Source organism: Taudactylus pleione, unplaced genomic scaffold (assembly GCF_031769625.1).
Source record: "Taudactylus pleione unplaced genomic scaffold, aTauple2 ptg001107l, whole genome shotgun sequence".
In the NCBI taxonomy this organism is placed as follows: Eukaryota; Metazoa; Chordata; class Amphibia; order Anura; family Myobatrachidae; genus Taudactylus; species Taudactylus pleione.
Genome location: NW_028285508.1, coordinates 1,704,032 through 1,723,344, shown reverse-complemented (window position 1 = coordinate 1,723,344; position 19,313 = coordinate 1,704,032). Strand labels below are relative to the sequence as shown.

The 19,313-nt window shown below is 40.2% G+C and overlaps 1 protein-coding gene across 3 annotated transcripts in view; it reads right to left on the bottom strand.

Annotated features, from left to right (window-relative positions):
- Positions 1–15,097: 15,097 nt before the first annotated feature.
- The window catches only part of PCDH19 (protocadherin 19), a 180,591-nt gene continuing 176,375 nt past the window's right edge, over positions 15,098–19,313 (bottom strand). For all 3 annotated transcript variants that reach the window (XM_088461817.1, XM_088461818.1, XM_088461819.1), the window contains one exon: positions 15,098–16,396. In XM_088461817.1, the coding sequence (XP_088317943.1) occupies positions 15,810–16,396 (587 nt within the window). In that variant the 3' untranslated portion in view covers positions 15,098–15,809. The remainder of the gene's footprint in view (positions 16,397–19,313) is intronic.

The window sequence follows — 19,313 nt, the reverse complement described above, 5'->3', positions numbered from 1 at the left end:
TGCAGGGTCCTCAGCCGGATGTACTGGTTCCTCCCCTGCAGAGCCAGCAGAAATTCTGCGGCCAAGGCTTCCCTCTGGAGCAGACTCATCCGCCTGTGTCTCTGTTGGAAAAATGAGAAAAGAGTCACATTAGAATCTACATATTGGCACAATAGCATTTCAGAGTTGGTGACATCACAATACTTACCTGGGCCAACATGTTTTTTGAACAATAAAAGCGAATGTTCCATCCGTACGTATTCTGCGGGTAAACACAAACACGGACAAGAGTAAAGTTTCTTGCATTGTGTTGAAAAAAAAAAAAAAATTAAGCTAATTGATACATTGATTGGCATGATACGATTGAGGGAGGTAGGCAGAATAAAGGAGCAGGTAATCGACGTCTGACAAGGCCACTTCCGGTTTCACTTGTGCGTGCGTTCCCTTCAAGCCATTTCGGGGATGTACGCTCGCTATTTCGCACGCTCGTTAGTTAGAGGAGGGGTCGCCTGAGTTTAGGGAGGAATTTTAGATGCGAACGAAAATACGAGCGAGCCATTGAATTTAAATAATTTTGTACGTACGCCTAACGTACGTGCGCCCGCTTGCGAGTGGGTCTGAATGAGGGCCTATAAATGATATGTAGAAGCTGATTGGTTGCTATGGGGAATATCTCCACATGTCCTCATTAAAAGGTTTCATACATCTCTCCCAGTGTGACTTATACAGGAAAATAGGATGTTTATGGAATTTTTGTTATCTAGAACTGGGCTCCTCAACAGTCCCCAAGTACCTCAAACAGGTCATGTTTTATGGATTTCTTTAATCATGCACAGGTGATTTAATCTAGTTTGCTGGGTCAGTAATTATCCCTCCTGCTTCCACAGACAGAAATCCTCACAACATGACCTGTCGGGAAAACCTGAGGAATGAGATTTAGGCCCTGATTCAGAGCCGGACGCTCTGACCAGAGCGCTCGCTCTGAATCAGGGCCCACCTCCATTACTATGGAGTGTCCTCCTGGACGCTCGTATAGCTGTGGGTCACCACCCACAGCATATACGAGCGTGCAGGATGATGGTCGCGATGGTCTTGACCATCGCGACCATCGAAACTGCGAGCAAAAGCCTGCGGTTGAGTATTTCAACCGCAAGGTCAGGAGTGATTTTGGCTCTATCAGAGCCAAAATCACTCCCACTGACATCACTAGTGATATCAGTGGGGCCGGCTTCAGATGGTAGGCGTTCCCTTGGGAACGCCTCCGTCTGGAAGGCACGCCCACCAAAGGGGGCGTGCTGTCAGTCAACATCGACAGCACGCCCACTTTGATGAGACACTCCGAGCGAAGGAAAATTCTTCGCTCGTCGCGTCTCGCGCATGCGCACGACGGAGCTCCCTCCGTCGTGCACATGCGCAGTGCAGACCATCGACCCACTTGCGAGGGGACAGCCGCTCGCGAGTGGGTCTGAATGAGGGCCTTAGAATCAGTGCTCTAGAAAGTTTGTTGCTGGTAGTTTGCTGCACAAGGCAGTTTTCTATACAGGATTTTGGAGCAATATCCAAAAAAATTGGCTTGGGTATTTTATCGTATCAGACGGAGCGTGCCTACAAATGTGCATTGCTGCAGAAATTCAACTGGTAAGTGAAAATTGTATCCAACTTTAATTATAGGGATGAGACACAATTGGCAGAATCACAGATGAGTGGAGGAAATGTCTCTACGCCCCCCTGCAGATCATCTGTAAATGAGCCCCCTTAACCTATTTACCCAAATAAAATGGTGATGCTCCGTAAAATAAAATGTAATTCCTGCACTTCACTGAAGAAGTAATGCTGCATACACACGGAACAACTTGAACAACCATAGATATCGTTGATAGATTTGCTCCAACTTTCAGTTGTGCAGGTCACAAGATTTTGGTTGTACACACTGAAAGATATCTATGATAGACATTGGGTGTACACACTGATAGATATATATGATAGACATTGGGTGTACACACTGATAGATATCTGTGATAGACATTGGGTGAACACACTGATAGATAAATATGATAGACATTGGGTGTACACACTGATAGATATATATGATAGACATTGGGTGTACACACTGATAGATATCTATGATAGACATTGGGTGTACACACTGATAGATAGATATATATATGATAGATTTTGGTTGTACACACTGATAGATATCTATGATAGACATTGGGTGTACACACTGATAGATATATATGATAGACATTGGGTGTACACACTGATAGATATCTATGATAGACATTGGGTGTACACACTGATAGATATCTATGATAGACATTGGGTGTACACACTGATAGATATATATGATAGACATCGGGTGTACACACTGATAGATATATATGATAGACATTGGGTGTACACACTGATAGATCTCTATGATAGACATTGGGTGTACACACTGATAGAGATCTATGATAGACATTGGGTGTACACACTGATAGAGATCTATGATAGACATTGGGTGTACACACTGATAGATATCTATGATAGACATTGGGTGTACACACTGATAGATATCTATGATAGACATTGGGTGTACACACTGATAGAGATCTATGATAGACATTGGGTGTACACACTGATAGATATATATGATAGATATTGGGTGTACACACTGATAGATATATATGATAGACATTGGGTGTACACTGATAGATATCTATGATAGACATTGGGTGTACACACTGATAGATATCTATGATAGACATTATGTGTACACACTGATAGATATCTATGATAGACATTGGGTGTACACACTGATAGATATCTATGATAGACATTGGGTGTACACTGATAGATATCTATGATAGACATTGGGTGTACACACTGATAGATATATATGATAGACATTGGGTGTACACACTGATAGATATATATGATAGACATTGGGTCTACACACTGATAGATATATATGATAGACATTGGGTGTACACACTGATAGATATATATGATAGACATTGGGTGTACACACTGATAGATATCTATGATAGACATTGGGTGTACACACTGATAGATATCTATGATAGACATTGGGTGTACACACTGATAGATATCTATGATAGACATTGGGTGTACACACTGATAGATATCTATGATAGACATTGGGTGTACACACTCATAGTTATCTATGATAGATATTGGGTGTACACACTGATAGATATATATGATAGACATTGGGTGTACACACTGATAGATATATATATGATAGACATTGGATGTACACACTGATAGATATCTATGATAGACATCGGGTGTACACACTGATAGATATATATGATAGACATTGGGTGTACACACTCATAGATATATATGATAGACATTGGGTGTACACACTGATAGATATATATGATAGACATTGGATGTACACACTAATATATATATATATATATATATGATAGACATTGGGTGTACACACTGATAGATATATATGATAGACATTGGGTGTACACACTGAGAGATATCGATAATAGACATTTTTGTGTACACACTGATAGATATCTATGATAGATATGTCTGTTACGCTATATTTTTACAGGCAAATCTTTACAAAATGGTCCAAGTTGGCCTGCATGCATGAAAGACCATAGATATCGTTATCGTTCATGCGGGAAAGCGCATCGTTGGTTGTCATTTTGGTGACTGCAAAAAAGTGAACAATATGGTTCAAATCGCTCTTAAAAGTCGTAGCGTGTGTACGCACCATAAGTACACTTTAGCGCCTAATCCAAGGTACAACTGCCTACATGCTCTTTTATCAGTTGGTGTCAACGTCTCCAGCCACCATCCTCAACCACAAACTATACACACAATAGAGTGGATTTAACCGTTCGCACTCTATACTTTGCCTATTGGCAGTGCCCGTATAAAGAGCTACATCGGAACTCAGACTTGTAATATATCTTTGCTGTGTTACTCTATTATAGCATCTCTTGCTCTGTAACAGTTTTTGAACAAGAAGAAAAATCTTCACGAGCTTTCAGGAGCCAACAAAACATGTACAACAACAGCAGTGTCCCTACCTGCAAAACCAAATAAGATATGTTTGCTTTGTGCGGTTAATATTCACTTGGGCGATACAGTACTCAGATGTTCATTTGCTTGAAGCAGTTCTGTCTAATATGTCAATAAAAGCAGCCTCGGTGTTACCACTGTGCGATGCCGAAAAAGCAAAATCTCCATCCCCAGGTGCCGTAGACGGTGGATACTCAAAGCCGGCGAGGTGCTGGCAAATTTTTTGATTGAAATTGGATACTGTGCGGATCTCTGGAGAGTAGAGCAGGAAAGGTTTCCTAGCGCTGGATGGGTAACTTAATTTAATCCAAACAATCAGATTTGTTTGCCATAAATCCATATTTATTCTGCTTGCACTGTAAACAAGTGCACACTGCAGTGGAAGTAATTTACTTGCTTATCCCGTGTACTCCCTGGTGCCACTTGGAATAGACAAAATGATCTCTTGTAGATACAGCGAGGAACTGATGCCTTAATGTTCCTTGTAAAAGGGACTGGCACGAAGATTATTGAATTACTTACATTTGTCAAATAATGAAATCAGTTTGTGACTTTATTAAACATACTTTCCAGTAACTTTCTTAGTGGCTTTCGCTAAACTACATTTACTGTTAGGGAACAGTGGGGGATGCTAGGACTGGAAAATAATGAGAGATGTTTGTATTTTATTAGAGAAGTCACCTCTGGGAAATACATTCACAGAGCAGCTCTTCATGTCAATACTGTATACACTATGCGGGCCGGGCTGGTGCAGAATACAGTATATACCCGCAGACGCTGGTCAGTGGTCATTGCAAAGTACAACTGTTAATTAGAACATGAATACATTTATTTGCGGTGGAGAAACAAATGGACCACTATCATTGGCACAAAATAGTGTAACCACTTTTTTCCGGCAACAGATTTATATGTGTGCACTGCCCACACAGTACAGTGGGCCTGATTCAGACCAGGTTGCGAGTGCTGAGCGCTCGCAACCGGGTCAATGGTGGCCAAGAGCACATGCGCACGACAGAGCCGGCTCTGTCGTGCGCATGCGCGAGACCCGGTTATTGACGGGCACTCCGTTGCTCCGGGTCTCGTACCAAATGGGGCGTGCTGTCGATGTTGTGTGACAGCACGCCCCCCTTTGGTGGGCGGGCCGGGGGAGTGGCTGCCCAAACTGAGGCGTTCCCATGTGAACGCCTCCGTCTGTGGTCGGCCCCACTGACATCATGAGTGATGTCAGTGGGAGAGATTTCGGCTCTGTAATAGCCGATATCTCTCTGGGGCTTGCGGCAATGAGACCCTACCACAAGGGTCTCGTCGCATGCCCGATGGTCATGATGGTCTTGACCATCACGACCATCTTCCTGGCCGCTCGCTATAGCTGTGGGTGGGCACCCACAGCTATGCGAGCGGCCAGGAGGCCCTCTATAAAACAAAAAGGCCGGCCCTGATTCAGAGCGAGCGCTCTGTCAGAGCAACCGGCTCTGAATCAGGGCCGGTGTGCCCGTTGATCAGTGCCAGCGTGAGGCTGCCTTTGTGCCTGCAACATGCAAAAAAAAATCGCCATCTCTTAAGCATCTATTTACTACAATTGAGATGAAGGGGAAAGGGGGAATCTTAGTTGGCGCTGTCAAAAAGCAGCTAGTTCAATGGAGGTGTCCAATCCTAATGATATACTTAAAGCAAGGCAAAATGGATATGAACAGTGCTATAGTACTTATTAAATCATTAATATACTGGATTAAATATATATAGTAGGAAAGTAGAGAGAAAGAAGACTCTTTTTTGGGGGGCACTCTTATTGTTTAAAATATTTATATTTATTAGATCTCTTCACGGATCTAATAAATATAAATATTTTAAACAATAAGAGTGCCCCCCAAAAAAGAGTCTTCTTTCTCTCTACTTTCCTATTATTATCGTTTCTGACTCTAGGGGAGCACCACCGGTAACCATTACAGAGAAACAATCATTTTCTGAAATTTATATAATTACAAACAACTTAACACCTGTATACTAGATTTGCTACGCAGACTTAGCGTATTCATACTTGTGCCAAGACCAATCCCCTAACAACTCTGAAATATATATAGGTCAGTCTGTTGTATATAAGTGCTGAAATACTTACATGAAAATATTTTACAAGTGATACATATGTTATATATAATATAGGTAAAATTAGAGAATTCTATACGGCTTGATTGAACAAGATCAATTTATTGCTAGATATAAAATCGAGCATGAATTTATGAACATTAGACATGAAAATTTGAATAAAAAAATAAGCAATCACAAGTGGAAGGTGCATATGAATAATCCAAGAGATATCCAAAAAGATAAATCATTGAATGAAAAATTTGGTGGAGCTGATGAAAAAAATTATATGTATATTAAAAACAATTGAATACAGATAAAAGATCTCAAGGACAGTCTCAATACTAATGGCAATTGGTGGTAATATTGCAACAGTCACTGGCCTATATATATGTGGATCCGGAATAATATCCAGCCACTAATAAATCACCAGACTTGGTTGAAGTAGATACTGAAGAAGCTGTGGGCTTTGAAAAAATCAAATTGCTGTATTTTTTTTACAAAAAATACTTTTATTGGTCCATAATTGGTGTAACTTAATTTACATCAATAATCTAAAAGGACATAAGATACACGATAAAAAAATATATAATCAAAAAAAATGAATTTCAAATTTTCCATTAAGTGATCTAGACTTCAGGTCCAGATCACTAGGTGTAGCCCCTCTGGTAGGCGGGCCTGTCCATAAAGTGATCTAGACATTAGGTCCAGATTACTAGGTGTAGCCCCTCTGGTAGGCAGGCCTGAGTCCATAAAGTGATCTAGACATTAGGTCCAGATTACTAGGTGTAGTCCCTCTGGTAGGTGGGCCTGAGTCCATAGAGTGATCTAGACATCAGGTCCAGATTACTAGGTGTAACCCCTCTGGTAGGTGGGCCTGAGTCCATAGAGTGATCTAGACATTAGGTCCAGATTACTAGGTGTAGTCCCTCTGGTAGGCGGGCCTGAGTCCATAACGTGATCTAGACATTTGGTCCAGATCACTAGGTGTAGCTTCACTGGTAGGCGGGCCTGAGAGATCTAGACATCTAGACATCCAGATCACTAGGTGTAGCCCATCAGACAGGCGGGCCTATGCCACCAATAAAGTGCTCTGGGCATTAGGCCCAGATCACTAGGTGAACCTCCTCTAGGTACAGTGCGAGAGGCTGTCCGGCCTTGGCACTGAAATTGCTTCACACCCAGGCTTGGGTAAGGGAGGGTTGGCTCTTCTGAAAAAAAATTATAGGGAAGCGGAATATACATAGGTATATTCTACGCTTCATAAGGTCACAGACAGGGCGGGCCAGCTGGGAATAGGGAAGAAACCGCTACATTGAGAGTGTCTCAGCTAGATGTGTATTGTCACTAACCTAGTTCGTTTTGCAATATTTAAAAGAATGTTTCATTGATTTTTGTATTAAACTATCCAGTTACATTAGCAGTAAGGATATAAGGAAAATACACTGCTTGCATAATCAGTTTCTAGAAAGGAATCTTCGCTTTTAGGCAGACAATCAGGTAATTCCATTTGCTCATATTTGCATCTGTTGTTTATTCATTAGGGTAGGTACAGTAGGTTGTTCTGTTTCTTCAAAAGGGGCTGACGATCAACTCGTCAAGGTGACAAGAGATCTAGTGTGAGTATCTCTCATTGTCTGACTGTCCCTTCACGTGAACACCGGATAGGGGACCTCGCACAACGGTGCGATATCCAAAGTACACCTGAGTGTGTGAACACTGCATAGGTGATTACTGGGTAGCTGAGGCTTTGTGCCAATGCTGACCATTCACCCAACCAGTGAAGGTAGCAGCAATCCTTAGTATTCACAGTGCCTCCAGAAAAAGGAGAGCCAGTCTTGACCAGCTGTCTGATTATTCCATAGCCTCGGGCGTGTTCGAATCTAGCATCTAACAGGCAAAGAGGATCGAGACCATACATCAGGCTGTTATTCAGAAACGGAGTCCTAGAACTCTGACTTGGGGAAAGGGGTGAGTGTTGCCTAAAGGCGTTAATCCTCGACTCTCTACATTTACATTAGTCTAAAGAATTAATGTATTCAGTAATGCATGCTTAATAGGTCTTTCTCCGATACAACATAAGTGCCATTTATGGCCATTTTATAGCATTTTGTTGTCAAATGAATGAATCACATTTCAAGCTTCAGACCTTGAGTTAAAGACAGACACTAATTACTTGTATTATGGTGGTCAGACTAATTATAGCTAATTTATGTCATATTTAGCATACTATACTGCACATGATTATGTTCAAGTCTGGGTTGAGTTTATTTGTGGTCTGTTTACATTAAAGCTAACAGAAAAGAACTTACCACTAACGTGACCTCAGAATCAGAGGCAGGTGGGGTACAACTGAGGTTACAGTGTAATATAGAAGCAACGGACCCTTCCCAATGGGCCATTTGCAGGAAGACTTAGCAAAAAAATCTACATGCAACTCTTAGTGTGCCTAGATTTGCTTTGTTTTACAAGATGGTAGCTCCATTTCCTGTCAGCCATCTTGAGGGTACAAGATGGGAACAGTTATGTTTACAAAAATAAGAACGAATAGTTACAATATGAGAGCTACGTATGTTCTCCACAAGCCACAATTCTTGAAATAATGTAAATATCACAAACTTGAAATATTTCTGAATCCATCAAATTTAATATCTAATCTTTCAAAGAGAGTGATTGATCTTGAATGTACTTTTGTCCTCTAACACTTCCAGCAGCATATATGGTTGGCTGCTATAGCCTTGGTTGGTTTGGATTTTACCATGGGATTATCACCAACCTTAAGTGACAATGACATGGGATTATCACCAACCTTAAGTGACAATGACTAAGGGGGAGATGTATCAAAGCTTGGAGTGAGATAAGTGGAGAAGTTGCTCTTAGCAACCAATCAGCTTTGTTCTAACTGTCATTTCATAGACTGGGCTAGATAAGTGACGGTTAGAAGATGTTTGGTTGCTGTGGGTAATGTCTCCACCTTATCTCTCTTACATCTCTTCTTAAGAATTTAAAGGTTTCACTTTAAAATTGTCCTCAGGCTAAATTCAGTTCCATAATGATCAGTATGTCCAATGACGGTAGTTTGTATTGATAGTAGAGATGTGTGCAGGACCCCAGGGTTTTGGTTTTGGTTCTAAATCATCATCGTGTTTTGGTTTTGGCAAAACCACTTGAAATGTTTTTGGTTCGGTTTCTGTCTCAAATCTGGATTTCTTTAAAAATGTATAAAAAAAAATATCTAAAATCATGTAACTTGGACCTGTATTTGCTCCTATAATATTAGTAATATCAATAACATTAATTTCCAGACCATTTTGACCACCTCACAACACCAGAAATCACGAGGGAGGTACTTACAGGCAATCCAAAATAGGTGAGATCCGGTTTTTAGATCAGAGTTTGAACTTGGCCAGAAGACCTGAGTCAGGACTCTGTTTTAATCGGATCCCCAAAGTGATCCAAGCCGGGACTCAGTTCAACTCAGGACCCCAAAGTTTGGGTGTGTTTAGTTTTCAGCAAAACCGAATCACTAATTTCTTATTGATAGCAGGGATTTGACAGTGGGGTTGTATAGGTAGAAAGAGCACTTTTGGGGAGGAGGAGGATATGAGGGGAATTATCTGACACCCCCAGGGGGAGGTTTTATGTGTATTTTGGATTACCCCAAGCAGGAGGTTAATGAAGATATGAAAAGAACATTATTTAGAAATATTTTCCTTACTACCAAAGAGCGGAGGCAAAGAGGATGATAAACAGCGCTATACAATTATTTCCACGTCATGCTGGAAATTGGGGGTTATATACCAAACCTTCTAACAAATGGAGGAGTAGATAAGTGTAGGAATAGAAACCATCTAACTTCTATCCAGTATTTATCAGGTACATTTTATAAAATGCTAGCTAGAGCGCTGATTGGTTGCTATGGACAACTTCTCCACTTGTTTGCCTCACTGCTCTATACAAGTATTTAAACATCTCCCCCCTTTTTTTATTTGTTACAGAATTTTGACTAGAATGATAGATGAAAAGAGACTGGAAAACCGGTTGGAGCATTTCAGGTATATGGATAACATTTGGGAAGCCTGTGGGGCTTTCGTGACTTCCGCCTTCTTGCAATGTGATTGGTAGTTGAGTACAAGGAAAGTGTCCCTCCTAAAATGGGGGTGAGATCATCTAGATTAGAACCTAGTGATAACATAGACTATGAATGAGACTTGGATTTAATGCAAAAGGTGCCAAAAGCTTTTCCCAACGTCCAATGTAAGTGATTACCCTAACATTTGGATATGAATGCTCAGGTTCCATTGGGGTCATCCACTTGCTAATGTTTCAAAAGGGGAAGTCACTATTATTATTATTATTATTATTATTATCATTATTATTATTATCAGGGTTTTCAGAGGGATCATGGATCCATCATAGGGAGCCCAAGGAGCTGAAAAAGTACAAGAACTGAAGTTGGCTACAGGTGGTTGTATATAAATCAATGAAGGGTGGATTGAGAGCCCCTTTGACCATCTACCTTTGGAATGGTTGTACTGTATATCATCCTGCCCCATGTGTTACCATAAAAAGAGTCCTGGGAAGTTCCACCTGATTCATCATTTGACCTTTCCAAAGGGCAACTCAGTGGATGATGAGATCAGTGAAGAGAGATGTACTATATTGTACACTTCATTTGATTTGGCCATTCGGTGGCTTAGGATATAGAGTGGATGTAGAGTCCATGTTTAAGGCAACAGAGACAGACAAAGGTGGGAGGGGGTTTAATTGGAGTGAATAGCAGTGGTCGTCACACTCTCACAAGAATACTGTAAGCTCCACAAGACATGATCCCAGGGTTCAGAGGACCCCAAACCCTTGGCCTGCCGATGTAAGTGAGTGATGGTGAGACGCCGGGACTGGTACACCATCTATGCAGTGATGAGGAGTGAGGACGCAGCCGCCATGTCTTACCAGAACGCTGGGTGGCAGGCGCTGTGCTTCTCCTTCCTTCCTGGACTGACTGTCACTCATATGATTATGAAGTCATCGTCATCTTGTGAGTCTTCTAGCGGGTGGCTGCGTGCGGCTCTGGTATCGGTCTGTCTCCCAGTGAGAGTGAGACAGACTCGAAAGCAGTGCCAGCGGTAGGCTCGGGCTGGCGTAACTACAGAGGGTACAGGGCCAGCCCAGATTAAATAAACTTTATTAAAAAAATATGCAGAAGCTGGAACGCGGGCCCCGCAAGCGGCAGGCCCCATAGCAACTGCACCACCTGCACCCTCTGTAGTTACACCACTGGTTGACATAGTGAATGTCGACAATGTGATTGCATATCATGTACTGAAACTATGGCTTGGACTCTACTTTTGCCTCTTTTTAATCCCACATCTACTACCAACTGGGATCCAACACCTGAAATTACAAGCTATAGAGAGATGATCACAGACAACTATCACATGGGCAGCAGCGTTAGTGTCAGAGGTGGGTGGCTATGCTAATAACCAGGACTACTGGTCTAATTTTTAGTAGAATAGTTCTCCATGGCCTCCGAGAACCAGAGAACCAGGGCCTCCATGGGCTAGGCCTCCTGTTTAGATTTCAAGGAATGGAAGACCTCACAAAATAATTAAAAGTTGATTAAGGCATGAAAAAGGCGAGTCAATCCTATTAGGTGCGAATTGTGAGTAGCGAGTTTGTTTGTTGAAACTCGCACACTTCACAGTGAAGCGCGCTCCAGAGAATTCTCCAATCCAATTAAAACTCCCTATTCGCACTACTCACAGCAGAGGGGTACAAGTTGACTGCCAAATGAGATTTGCGAGAAATGCATGAAAATGTGGGGAGACCATCCTGGACCCCCCAAAATGGATAATTTTGTTAGCAGGACCATATATGAAGCTGTTTGTCGGCATTATGAAGGTAATGTACAGTAGGTTTTTAAATGGTGTCAAATGGCTGATTTGTGGGGGGGGTTTTAATTCAAGAAAATTATAAAAAACAAACATTTTTTGTTTAAACTCAAACAAATTAAACGAAAAATGCAAAAAAAAGTAGGAAAAAGGGTGATTTTGTGGTACTTAGAGGGCACGTTGAAATTTTTTTACATAATTATATTAATTATTTTTCAACTAAAAAATTATTGTAAGTAAATTTGGGGTGCCTAAACTAACAAATAAGTTTGATTTTGGGGTAATTTGAGGCCTTTCTTTAACCCCAAAAAAGTACATGTAATTATTGGACTAATTAAGCTAATTGTAACTTCCAAATGCCTAATTAGTCATTAGGGGGGTGTCCAAGGGGTTCGGCACGGTGTCCCCACATTGTAACCTTAAAAGATTTTCCTTTCCATCTCTCATCCTCAGTGTGGTGCGAGTGGAAAGTTGCGAATTCAGTCTGACTGATTCAGTGCGAGTTGCTAGTTGGAGTGCAAAATTAATGTGCTATGCGAATTCGAAGTGAAAATAGCAACTCGCACCTCGCAATTCGCACCTAATAGGATTGACCCCATAATGTCTTTTGAAAACCTTAAATTAATGGGAGTAATATTTGGAAAGATATGTTTTCCAAAGCTTGATATTAAGATTTTTCAGTGATCGTTTTGTCTTTTTTTTCAGTACAATGAGAATAAGGAAATGGGCCAAGAAAGTGTTGTAATGGGTTGTAAATGTTAGGGGAAGCGTAGTATTTACTATGAAGGGCATCCAAGAAGGACCATTTGTGGAAAGCATGCTGGATGAAGGTATGAGCATCTATGTCATGTCAGAAAGGGTCCCTTTCTTCAAATTCATGATAGTTTTTTGTCTCTTTTTCAGTATTTTCATACTGTATATTGGCCCCCATTTAGTAACGAGTTTTATCACCAAAACGAGTGATACATGTCACAGTGTATGATAAATGGTGCGCCAGCCAATCAGCTCTCAACTGTCAACTGTTAGAAAAATGACAGTTGGGAGCTGATTGGCTGGAGCACCATTTATCATACACAGTGACATTCATCACTTGTTTTGGTGATAAAACTCATTAGTAAATGGGGACCATTGTATGGCTAAGCTGGGTGTGTCAGAGGCAGAGTATATGTCACACTTCTTCATTTTGTGGCCACAATGGAGGACACCAGATGTTGTTTATGTGATGAAATGATCGCACATATATTGAGATAGGACAGGATACATTTGCTTTAGGTCTTGGCAAAGTTTGTCATTTTTAATTTTTTGGGATGGGGGGTGTAACTAATACAATAAGGGCCTCAGTTATAGGGAATTGACCGACTGATGGTCATATTCATTGTGAGTTTTTAAGAAATGCAGATGTTGAGAATGAAATTGAAAGTCAGATATTGCCTGGGCATTTCAACACCTATATGGGTAATGATAACTACAGAAGCAAGGGGTCTGGGATTTAATAAAGTGCTGAGTGATATAAAAAGTGGGAATATGAAGATATTTGTTCAATTAGGAAAAGAAAAACTACTTTTGACTGTGAGTCCCTACTGGGTAAAACAAAGGAGGATGCACAGTATATGTACCAAGTGTGCGCAGGACAGTAATGTACAGTAGCTAAAGACTGGAACAGTCAGGGGATTCTGATGATGACAGCTGACATACTGGGTCACCAGGAGACCTTTTGGGCCCTGATACTAGAGACATCTTGCTTATTTTGTGGTGGCATTTCTGTACTTTGCCACACAACTCCCTGTCCCTCTTGGTGCCCCTGCACATCTCACAAGTCTAAGGGGCCTATTTATCATTAAATATATGTGGCATATTCTCCAAAAACACACGTTTTTGAGGGATACTTGCAAATATTAGATATCAACCCAATGTATAAACGAGGAACAAGAGCAGATATCAGAGATATCTGGTGCAGTCCTTCCATTTCCGACATAAGACTCTGGACACATAACATTTCTTTATCATTGCTGATTGGTTTGTTTATGTTTAATGTGCTGTGATTGGCCTGATTGTCTGGGTGGGAGCAATGCTTATTTTTTTGTTTATTTACTTCTAGGGATCATAAATTTGTGAATTTCTGAGATTCAACTATATTCTAGATTCGGCTGAACTGGATTGCCCCATCTCTCGTCCGAAGCAAGCACCATCAAATAGGGCTATATACAGGAAACGACATAAAAATAAGTCTTTATTCAAAAACATACACATCGGCTTGAAAGAAGAAGAAACCTTCTGCAATGATAACTGTTACTTATTTTCTAGGATTTTTTTAGATTAAAGGGAGGAGTACAAGGTCAACCTTGTGAAAAGTGCAGGTAAAAATCATGGCCAGGACGCCATTTTGAAATTAAAAACGGTTTAATTTTTTTGTCTTCTTTTTTTTTTTCACTTCATGTCAGTGAATCATAATATTTTTTGTAACATTTGTCTGCAACATTATCTTGTAAGACTATTTTACAAACAGAATATTGTGTAAACCCTTTCTATAATTTACAATTGTCAAAAACAGGCGTGTGTAGCTGAACATCTGAGAAATATTTCATCCTTTGGGCATGAAGACATGACATATAAAATATATATTGAATCTACTGTGAACAAAATGAACAATAAAATGATAAAGAACTGATTGAGTGAAGCAATGAATTTGTGAAAATAGGTATGGTAAAAAAAATCAATTTGCATAAGAGTTAGAACCTTGAATTGGACCTTGAATGGGAACAATAACACCACTTGTGGGAAAATGTGGAGAAAAATCTCTTTGACTATAAAAAGATGTGTTTTCACAAAACCTCCAGATATTTTTTTTTTCTTTTGCAGTATAGTGATTAAATAACCCCGAAATATGTCATAATCTTGCACTGTGAGTGAATATAAAATGCATAACAAAAACATTGTTGGCTTTCACAATGATCTAAAAGAAAATAAAATTTTGTTTTTGTCTAGCGTAAAATGCAGAGGAAGAAATGTGCTGTGTTATCAGAGAATAGATTAAAATTAATAATAATAATAATAGTAATAATAATAATAATAAAAAGATTACAAATTACATATTTAATTTTCTTCCATTTTTACTCGAATTCCTTTTGCCATCACTGGACGAAATTTTAAATATCAAATACAGTAATAGTACAGATAGCATGTAACTGCAAAAGAGCCTTGAGTGCAGGGGTGTCCCTAGCAATACAGCAAACTATCATGGATTAAATTATTAGGCCAGGCATCTGCTTGTCTGTAGCCCCTCTCTTGAAAATATGGTCCGCTCGCATCTAATGGCTGAATTCTTATCTACGCTACAAAATCATTTAGCCAATAATTTTATTTAATTTAATTTCTTTTTTTTTTTTTAAAGTGGTGCCGGAAAATTCAAAAGTATTTTTTTTTCTTTTTTTTTTCTTCTGTACAAATAGGCTAATTTTATATTATAATTTTGATATATATGTTTATAAAAATATATAAATTCAAAATACTTAATACATACATAATACTTTGTACATTGATGATAATAACAGGTTCCATGTTAAGAGCAAGGGGATTGGAAAAAAACAAACAAAATAACAATAGTGATATAGCCTGCTTGCTAGGATGGAACACCCCTGCCACATATTAAATAGTTTGGGATTGTCACATAACAATAGCCTTTATTTATAAACAATACATTTAGGAAAGCTTTTAAATACAGCAGTTTGTGAACCATTGGTAAGCCATTAAAAATGAACTGTAATGTTTCAAGTCAATTCTTTCTCTGTACGGTAGGTTTGGTGCTTAGAGAACAATGTCCTTTAGTCTCTTTACACCCAGTGAGTCCTTTTCTCGACATTCTTGCAATAATGGATTGATTTCATTCATTACGTTTTCACTGTCCGCTCCCCTGGGCTCTGCCTCTGAAGGCCGGGAAGGGCCGTTGCTTACAAACTGCTCCATGTCACGGTTCCCGGTGCAATGCATGATGTTGTACGTTGCTGTGGATTTGGCTGGCAAAGGACTCTTTAGATGCAGAGGGGAAGTAATGGGGCTGAGGGCTTCGCAGCCGTTTCCCGCTTCACGGACACCGCCGTTTACCTTCGGGCTGCAGATTGGCAGGTCAACTGTCCTTTTCCCTTTCAAGGTAGCCCTGTCGTCGGCAGTGTGCTCGTTGCCATCTTTGCCAAACGTCGCAAAAGTTCTTTTTGTGTTACAGTCTTCGAAAGGTTCAGTGTCCACGGTGGTGGCTTCTATAGATAAAGCGATTATATTTCTTCCATGTTCGGGGGACTTGGCGCGGCTTGGGATGGGGACTCGGGGCATCCAGCACCGGTCAGAATGTCCAAGGATGCGGCATTCTTCCCTGCAGTGGAACCCTTCATTCTGATCTGAGCAAAGAGAAAAGAAATATGAGATGAGTATTTGATTTGGCACATTGCGTAATAAGCTGCAATTATCATTAGACTACAAAACTGCATTTTATGCCTCATATTTACAATGATAATTACGGGCTATAATTTGTATACTCATTATATTTGCTTAAGCGGGTCTTATTAATACATCCCAACTAAAACAATTCTGTTTAGGAAATACATATTTTTCATATGCAGTGAAAAGCCTCGGATTGCAGCCTCTCCATCTCTGGCGAGGCTGACAGAAGCGATGAGCTCGGCTACCAATCAAGCCGGCTCTTATTGAGTTACACGCTGAGGAATATCACATGGGTTGTAAAGCAAAAGCAGAACAAACCGCTCGACAATGTATTGGTCGGTGCCACACACAGGAAGCAAATTTCGTCCCAGTTAAAGACCTCTGCAAAACTTAAAGCGTGCTAGTCCTCTAGGCGCAGTGGTGGCAACCATATTATCGGTTATACTAGTGTTCATGGGACTATAGACAACAGAAACTCATTAGGAACTAAAATAAAAATAGATTACATTGGTTCCGTCAATGCTACATCGTGTACAGGCGTCAGATACTGTTGGAGGGCGTTACGTTTTCCCCTGCACCCTCTTGGACTTACCGGGTGTCTGCTTTTGCAATCTAATGTGCCATTTATAAATGGTCCCTAATATAGAGGCGTAAAACAGTGTCATTCAAATAAAATAAGGACTTCTGTCTATTGATACAATCTAAACCTCTAGACAGAGAATGCAACCGGATAAGCCGCATATTATGGGTTGTTGCGTGTCAAGAGACCATGGGCTCTCCGAGCAATATAATTCCTCCTGGAAACCTGTCATAACGCATAAAATAATGCATCACAGATAAACTCTTTTCATATGTGTTGATGAAATAATGCAGGGACAGGTCTTTGAACCCTCGTATGTCTCATCTAGACAGCAGTCTCTAATGTGAGAGCCGGGGTTGTAAACGCAGAGAACACAATATATTCCTGCTTATGGAAGGAGTTTATTTTTTATTTTTTTTGTAAGCTGTAAAGCATCGGGTCTGTCCACATTCACGATGATACTCAGAATTTCAAATTAAACACATAAACGTTTAAAATGTATGCTTGTGTGTCTATTCCATTATGACTCTTAGATAAATGATTATACTAAAGGATAGCCCTTTACCATTGATGGTTAACCACAGATGGTGGACTGTTTTGCCATCAATGGCGGAGATCCAATGGTTTTCCGCCATTGATGGTACAGAGATCCCTGATTTTTTTTCCCTCTCTAGTTGGCGCCATGACATGAAGATTAGCTCTACTCACTGACTTGACCTGTGAAGCCCTGTCCCCACCCGATTGGCCTGCTGCCCAGTGCAGGGATGACCATCGGAGGTTTGAACCATTGATGGGTCCCCTGTCAATGGTTTCTTACCATTGAGGTTAACCACCCACCGATGGCCAATCCTAGATAATACTGTACTATTTGTAGTGGCTTCACATGTTCTACCTGGATGGGGCGGTGTTGTGATTGTGGCGATTGATTGTATATACTGAATACATGGTATAAAAGTAAAAAAAACAAATATATATACAACTGGAGATGTTACCTGTAGCAACCAATCAGCTTTTAGCTATAATTTTTCAAGTAAATTCTATAAAATTATAACTGAAAGCTAATTGGTTGCTATGGGAAACAACTACACTTGTCTTTTTGGAAGGCTTGATACATCTCCCTCTGTGTTACATTGAGGATTTGTACCTGTATGGCATAACGTATATATAAAATATAGGGTAGAACCGTAATAGTGGACATCTTTTGCATAGGAACATTATGTATATGTACTGAATCACATTGCTCCTACTATATTGCCCACACAGCATTGTATTACCTAATTCGCCAGGTGACGGACATGTGAACATATTCAAAACTGCGCTAGTTTGGGGGTATTGGATCGATTTCATTATATTCATCAGTATAAAAAATTGTCAAAAGAAAGTTTTATTTGGTGTCATATAAAATGGTACAAAATCACCAAACTGTAACCTAACTGTAATCTTCCCCCCCACCAAGAACATTACACTTATTATTACTGCACAAAAGAGAAGGGTGTTGAGTTTAAACTTTCCATTGAAACTTAATTTAGACAGAATTTGTAGATACTTTCTTGCTGTAGACCCATTACTAAACAATAAACCAAAGTATAGGAAATAGTTTCTTCTACCAACAATACAGGAGGATAAAAATTCTGCTCCAGTTACATTTAGGTGGAAGCCTCCACACAATTGTTTTGCCTGATAACAGCAATAAACAGATAGATTTATACACAGCGCTAGAAGCATTGATTCAGACAAGAGAGTTTAGCCATGATTTGAAATAACAGACAGCTGATTCAATCTTATTAAGCCTCCTCAATATGAAGTACGGCTCCCAGCTATTGCACGGTCAGGCTATAAATACTCTGAGACACGTTTCACATGAAGCCGACCACACAATTTGCAGCCCGTCACATGCAGAAGGCTAAATGCAAAATATCTGCCCCCGACAGCCGGGATATAAACTACATCCCTCTTGTTCAATGGAAGCCCCAGAGGGCAGAATTACAGAGGCCATAAGGCTCCCCCTAGACCAATAACCGTTCACGGCGGGCTACTGCAGTAAATTGACAACAGGATTTGCCACCAAGCCACCAAAAAAATGACATCAGAATGATGCAAATGAGCAAAATGCAAAATATATATATATATATATATATATATATATATATGCCCTACTCCCCTTTCACCTTTGCGCACTGGGTAGATGCCCCTCTCACGCAGATCTAGTTACAGCCCGGCCTGTTAAGATTGTATAAAAAGATCTTGTGTTCAAATACACTCATGATTGCTGACCGGGAACGGAAACTGTCACA